This window comes from Aedes albopictus, chromosome 3, assembly GCF_035046485.1.
Source record: "Aedes albopictus strain Foshan chromosome 3, AalbF5, whole genome shotgun sequence".
Lineage (NCBI taxonomy): Eukaryota > Metazoa > Arthropoda > Insecta > Diptera > Culicidae > Aedes > Aedes albopictus.
The window spans coordinates 131,502,588-131,510,009 of record NC_085138.1 but is presented as its reverse complement, the minus strand read 5'-3'; the positions used below and the strand labels follow the sequence as shown (position 1 = coordinate 131,510,009).

General features: G+C 45.0%; 1 protein-coding gene across 1 annotated transcript; it reads left to right on the top strand.

The window, feature by feature from the left end:
- The first annotated feature begins 832 nt into the window (after nucleotides 1-832).
- Nucleotides 833-3,528, top strand: LOC109622356 (protein TAPT1 homolog). Its single transcript, XM_020076614.3, has 2 exons — nucleotides 833-1,236; nucleotides 1,475-3,528. Exons 1-2 carry the CDS (start codon nucleotides 996-998, stop codon nucleotides 3,226-3,228), a joined length of 1,995 nt encoding a protein of 664 aa, XP_019932173.2. The 5' UTR covers nucleotides 833-995; the 3' UTR covers nucleotides 3,229-3,528.
- Nucleotides 3,529-7,422: the final 3,894 nt, after the last annotated feature.

Below are 7,422 nucleotides of genomic sequence, written 5' to 3'. Positions count from 1 at the left end.
GGTCACGGAAAAAATAATGCACTGAACGAAAATTACTTGAGCGATTCCGTTCGAAGTGCATACCACGTATTAAGGAGAAACGTCAGAGAATACAAATATGGCTGCCAAAATGGCCGACTTGGGCTCCTAATTACGTCTCCAAGAGCACCAATCTTAAAAATTCGAAAATAAATACGCTCGATTCGGAAAAACGGCTTCTTTTTACAAATGAGCAGAGCCAGAATAAGCAAGTGCGGCTTGGTTTGATGCTTCGTTCGTCAGATTTGTGCCACTTAAGGGTTCATTCACAAATGTCATAACGCCAAAATTGGCCTTTTTTGATACCCACCCACCCCCTCGTTACACTGTTTGTATGGAGAAAAAATATTTTTGTTCGAGCTGTAACACCATGAAGGACACCCACCCACCCCCTCCAGCGTTATGACATTTGTGAACAAGCCCTAAGTTTGTATGCAAAATTGCAATGATATTTCTTGATGTTTCACCACAGACAAACAGACGTAACACTACGAACATTTTTCGATTCAAATCATAGTCCCGAAAACCTGTTCGCCCAATACTAAAAGGACTGAGGTTGGCCGACCATGAACTAGGTGGCGGTAGTGGGCAAACGTCAAACTCGAACAAAAACGATGCGAGCGCCACGGGTGGGCAGTTGGCCAACTATCAAATCTTTGAATAGACCGTTAATTCGGTGTACGATGGGAAATGTCAGAGTGTTACGTCTGTTTGTCTGTGGTTTCACCTTAAGATAATTTTTTTGAGCCACCCTTAGAAATGCATCGAAGTTAGCCCTTTTCCGACGATGCTGAGCTGAAATCGAAGTGTCAAAACAAACAGTTTCGTTCGAGACTTTCTCGTCATCGGAGTGTTGTGCTTTTTGTCGCAAAAGTGGAAAAAGAATTTTCCTTACGTGCACTGGGAAAACCCCGTAATTTTCACCTGCTGTTCCGTGTAGTAGCATGTAGCATCGCCATCAGACAGCGTGGAAAGTCATGGCCCACCGTTCGCGAGAGGACAGTTTTTCAACAACGCCCGGTCAGCAGAGGAAGCTTCGCTTCCGTGGTGATCTGGCACTGCAATACGGTTTCGCTGGAATGGAAGGGACGGCTCCGGCCAGTCCCGGCGCTGGTTTGAATCGCATTGAAGACATCATCTTCCAGGATGAAGTTGATTCCCGGAGGGGCACTTCCCGGAACGGTGAAATTGGAGGTTCGCCAGCTGGCGACGGCAAAGGTGAGTCCCGTTCCTTGGTGCTTCTTCGTCTTCTTTTCATTTTTTTTTGTGCAAGGTGCGATGAGATGGATTCTGCTGTTTGTTTTGGTTTGACGAAGTCGAGCGTGGGTGGGGTAGGGGTGCTCAAAAACTAATCTTCGGGATTTCACTAAAATTTTGAATACATGATTTAAATTAATTTATTTGTGCAGAAGTGATTCTTTTCTACAACAATTTCCATATTCCTTTCGCCTTACAGAGAGTTCGAATCACAACAGTTTGTACGACTTCATCCGGATCGAGCTGACTCGTGGCTACGTCCTGGAACATGACGAGGAACGGTATTCGGCTCGCCGCGAAAAGATTTACTCATTCATGAAGATTCCCCGGGAACTGGAGAGTTTCATGGCGTACGGAGTGCTGCAGTGTGCTGATTCGTTTCTCTACATGTACACGTTTCTTCCGTTGCGGTTTATTCTGGCACTGTGGGCGCTGGTTTCGAGGCCGGTTGCCAGGTGTTTGGGATTTAGGCGGCCGAGTCAGCGTTTGTTGGCTCCGGCGGAGATCTGTGATCTTCTGAAGGGGTTGATTTGGGTCATTTGCAGCTGGGCGATGTTCTACGTGGATACGAACATGTTGTACCATCTGATAAAGAGTCAGAGTATCATCAAGCTGTACATATTCTACAACATGTTGGAGGTGGGCGATCGACTTCTGTCGGCCTTTGGACAGGACACGATCGATGCTTTATTCTGGACTGCTACAGAGCCGAAGGATAGCAAGAAGCAGCACTTGGGGACGATTCCGCACTTCCTGTTTGCTCTGATCTACGTGACGATCCACAGTGCCTTGGTGATGTTCCAAGCCACATCGCTGAATGTGGCTATCAATTCAAACAACAAGGGACTGCTCACGATTATGATGTCCAACAATTTTGTGGAGTTAAAAGGTAGTGTGTTCAAGAAGTTCGACAAGAATAACCTTTTCCAGCTCAGCTGTAGCGACGTTCGAGAGCGATTCCACCTGACAATCCTAATGCTGATTGTATTGATACAAACCATGAAGGAGTTCAGCTGGAAGTCGGAACAGTTCTTCGTGATGATCCCGGACTGTATGTATGTAATGTTGACGGAGCTTTTCGTCGATTGGATAAAGCATGCTTTCATCACACGATTCAACGAAATCCCGGTCGACGTTTATCGGGAGTACACGACAAGTTTGGCCTACGACATGACCCAAACCCGCCAAAAGCATGCCTTTTCGGACCACTCGGACCTAGTTGCGAGACGAATGGGTTTTATCCCATTTCCACTTGGTGTAATCCTCGTTAAAGCCCTCTATCATGCTCTCTCATTCGATAACGCAGCTTCCATCGCCCTATTCATCATAGCTTATTTGGTTCTCCTTTCGTGTCGAGTGTTGAACACAGTATGTACCCTTGGCAAAGCTTGCGACCTGATGCAAAAGCACCAGGACGAAAAGAACCAAAGTGCCCAGCACAGTAACGGACCCGCCACATCCACTCCCGTTCAGCAAGCCCGAAGTGCCAGCAAGCTTACCACGGACATTGCCACCTCTCCAATCCACCATCCAAACCACCACCTACATCGATCACAAACCATGGAATCGGTTCCACACAGCCAAATCCCTCAGATAAATATCTCCGAGCAGCAGTCGGACAGCGTGATCAGGGAGACTTCCTCCCTCGGCGCAACGGCCTTGTTCTCCAACAGCGACGTCGACCTGGACGATGTCAAGCTGAACGACAAAGTGCTCAATCAGTGCTCTCAGGACGCGGAGGACCGCAAAGAGGAGGAAAACCTGGCCCGCAGTGTGCCCGATCTTCAGCAGGAATCTGCTGCGGCCGGGTGCAGTCCGTCGGTGGGCGATGGATCTTCAGGAGGCGAAGGAGACAGTTTTTCGTCGTACCAGGGATTGCACCACCGAACGCACAAACGGTCCGAGTCGGAACCCTCGATTCAGCTGGATCCGGATCTGAGGGGCGGCACTTGAGAGGGGCTGTGTTTCTTTCTGTTTAGTTTGTGAGTAATTCGTACGTGTTACACTTAAAGTTACAATCGTCTGATGGCACCAAAGGCTGGCTTATTCGAGAGCTTTACATTAATCTGCTGAAACTTAAATTAGGACTTACGAGAATTTAGTATATTGTGCTGTTTTTAGAATCTGCCCTGACTACAGTGGAAATTATATTCGTTGAAGCGCCGATTAGGAGTAAGGAGTGGATTTTATTTTGTTTTTGCTAGTTTTTGTAAATAATAAAATCGAATTATTCCCTATGTGGAATGTCTGTAAGAGTCGTTGTCATAGATATAAATTATTGAGAACATCCATCTTATGAGCCCACTATTGATATGAAAAAGCTGAATATTCAGGAGGTTCTCTCTATAACATTTCCACAAGAGTAATCTTCAGAACTACTTCACAAATTTCGATTTCCTATAATGTGGGATGTGAGACGACAAGGAGTGTTCAACATAGTTCTGGTCCTCACAAGTTGCTAGGTACCTCATGATTTCACGGGTCAATCGATGACAACGACCGCCGGCTAAGAATTGTGTGCTTAGCATCCTGGGCACTGTTTTGTCCTTCTGACTTCAGTTAGATTGAGGAGGTACGTCCCAAGCGTTTGTCCCCTAAGAAGGTGCGGTGCAAACAGCGTCTGTTCTGGTATACCCAGCGGCTGAATCGCGTCAGCTATACATAAGGTGGAATATCAACCAATGCGATGTTCACAGCGCGACCCATCATCTGATTATTGGTTTCAAGGCGGTGTACGATTCAGTGAATAGAAACAATAGTAGCCAGTTTTTCGGTCAGGGCGGGGGCGGTTACCCTTACACAAAACTTTCCGTCATCAACAATGTACGGTACCGGCGACCGCCACGGTACAGCCTTGAGTCCCTCTAGAGGTGTGCTGGAGAACAGTTAAAGCAGCCATCAACGACGCGGCCGAGAGCTCCATCAGGTCTAAGTCGACGTAACGAATGGTTTGACAAAGAGTGTAGAGCGATTTTGGAGGAGAAGAACGCAGCACGGGCGGTAGTGCAGCAGCAGTACCTCTTCTCGCCTCTTCCGGGGGAAAAGCGCCGCCTGGAAGAAGCGGAATGCGAAAAAAATGGAACTGCTGTGCCGTTCCCATGAAACACGGAAGTTCTACCACAGACAAACAGACGTAGCACTCTGATATTTTGCATCGTACACCGATTTAACGGTCTATTTGAAAATTTGATAGTTGGCTTACAGACCACCCGTGGCGCTCGCATCGTTTTTGCTCGAGTTTGACGTTTGCCCACTACCGCCACCTAGTAGATGGTCGGCCAAACTCAGTCCTTTTAGCATTGGGCGAACATGTTTCCGTGACTATGATTTGATTCGAAAAACGTTCGAAGTGTTACGTCTGTTTGTCTGTGGTTCTACGATAAGCTCAACGCATCCCGCAACGGCTTCGTGCCGCGAGCCGAAATAAACAGGGATAAGGGCGGAGGCCTCTTGATGGATGAATGTGAGGTGATCGAAAGGTGGATGCAGCACTTCGACGAGCACCTGAATGGCGTGGAGAACGTAGGCACGGGAGACCACGCCAACGGAGGGAACGACTACGTCATTGCAGCAGAGGATGGTAATGAGCCAACTCTCACGCTGAGGGAAGTTGAGGATGGCATTTACCAGCTCAAAACTAACAAAGCAGCTGGTACGGATGGTACAGTCGGAACTCGCTCGTTGAGCGACAACCTCCATCCAACCAACGAATTCGATTCGTTAGTTGGGTGAAGTGACAGCAGCACAAGGGGCGTACGCATTGTTTTTGTCATGTTTAGGTTGGAAGTAAAAAGTAAACTGTTGTAAATTTTTCATTTCTTTTACATTCAGAGCAAAACTGATATTGCGCGCAAACCCCAAAATTTTATTCCCACCTTTGGGTTTCCGCGCCGAAGACCCAGCGCCAGATTCGGCGACAAAGAAAACTGACAGCAGTCGCCCGACAGTTGGTATTCCTGATATTTGACGGCGGCCGCCCGATAGTCATGGGAGTGGATTGTTGTCACGCAAATAGATCTTTTCGCTGAAAATGCATGTGTATTGAGTTATTGTTGACAGATTTTCTGCAGTGTTAGTGTAAAATTCAGCGGTTTTCTGTATCGCGTAAGCCTTCGCTGGAAGAAAACGTCATGTTGTTTAGCGAAGCAAGGAAAATTTTCAGTGAAAAAAGCAATACGTTATGGAAGAAACATATATGACCAATGCAAGAATTAATTATCTTCATCCATTTTTAGTCGGTGAAGTGAAAAAACAGATGATTATGAAACCACCCGGACCAAAGTGCGAGCACAAAATGCTTTCAATGATCGACAAAATAAAGATTGCCGGCCGATGTTTTGCATTTGTTTCGAAGTAATTATACATATTGTTTTTTTTGAAAAATGAATGAGAAATTCGTCTTGATTATCAGTAAAGTTTAAGAAACCAAAAAACTCATTTGCTCGCCCCTCGGAATAGGCCTTTTCATGTGACAGATCCGTGCATGCATTTGTTTACAAAGCTTGAACAACAGCTGCTAACAAGAACGTGTCATCTTCATAGAAGAACTGTCAAACGCCCGAACAATCAGCTGATTTAAGACGTCAAATGAAAAGGCCCATTACACATTGTTTGTCATTTTCAGCTTGACATTGAATTATAACATCCAGTGCTTTTTAGTTGGCTGACAGCTCAACTAACGGAGACCCAACCAAAAAGTCACCCAACTATTAAACCCCCAACCAGCGGTTCCCGACTGTATTGCAGCTGAACTCACCGGTTGATAGTCAGGATCTTGGAAACCGAACAGCTACCGGAGGAATGGAAGGAAGGGGTAATCTGCCCTATTCACAAGAAAGGCTTCATCGACGGCCGATCGACAACGGACCAAATTTTCAACGTACGACAAATCCTCCACCAGAATACTTGAATACCTACCAACCCAACTAACATTTATTGTGAATGTAAACGTCAACAAAGCGTCCTTAATACGGCTTGATACTGAGTTACTGTGTTGTACATATGGACGGAAGCTTCTATACAAGCCCTATACCAATGAATCTGGCGAACTTAATCAGCTTGTACATGCTGTGCGATCAGCTTCTATGTCACCTAGTCATAGCTCTTTTCTCGGCTCCTATGTAACCACTAACTGAATAACATCTTGAGAAGGCGCTTTTTCAGCCTTTTCGCAGTTGTTAAATAATAGTTTTACGGCATCCCCAAACTAAACGATTAAATATAATTAGGTTATGGATAAAAATTGAATAATTAAAGTACTTGCCGCTACTTGGAATCGAACTCCCGATCTCCGTATCCACTGGTCCTGATGATGTCCTCGCTGCCACACTGCTATATATAAATAACATAGAAAATAGCCCGTTTTGTTTTACTCCAGACAAGGCTTCATAATTGTGCCACAAGAAACCTTACCCAACTTCATCTTGCTGTAAAAGCTTGTTAAACGTCAAACGCAATCATGTTTACATTGAACAAGCTGTGTGGTTGCGCCAACAGATTCTTCTTCACAGTTTCTAGATGAAAGAGTGTTCTTTAAACGGCTACGAAGCGCTGTTGTTTTGTGTTTTGGCAACATTACAAAACGTACTGTATAAAAGCAGCTGTTGTAGTGGCTGGGACTCTTACTCGATTTTCACATCTTCCGGCAAATCTTCCAGCATTGAATTAAAGTGCAATAAGAGCAACCCAAATGATTTCACAGCGCATACATGGATAGCTGTAAAGAATTTGTGTAGTAGCTATATATCCCGCTTAAAGTTTGTTTTGACAATGTTTATATCCGACAAGCCGTGTTGGTAAACCAACAGTTTCTTTATTACAGCTTCTAGCCGTAATGAAATCGCATAACGGCCTTTAAAGCGCTGCTGGTTTGGGGATTTGTCAGTATAATGAATTGTACTGTATAGTAGCAGCTGTTTTGTAAGTGTGAGAATCTTTCTCTGTAATGATTATTCAACAATTGTATTCACTAGCACTAGCTGTTTGAAAGTATAGTAGAATATTAATATTCATTCTTCTTTTTCATGTTGTGATCCTATAATTATCTCAAATTCTTAATACATACATACATCATCGAAGTCACGCAAAGCACATGCAAAGTTGCATGTAAATTTGAACCGGTTGCTGGTATTGCGCATCATTAAGCTA

Excerpts from the sequence above, each read along its gene's own strand:
- LOC109622356 (XM_020076614.3), top strand. The coding sequence starts at position 996 with ATGGCCCACCGTTCGCGAGAGGACAGTTTTTCAACAACGCCCGGTCAG. Across the intron at positions 1,237-1,474 it reads GCCAGCTGGCGACGGCAAAG|AGAGTTCGAATCACAACAGT; the intron begins GTGAGTCCCGTT and ends TTCGCCTTACAG.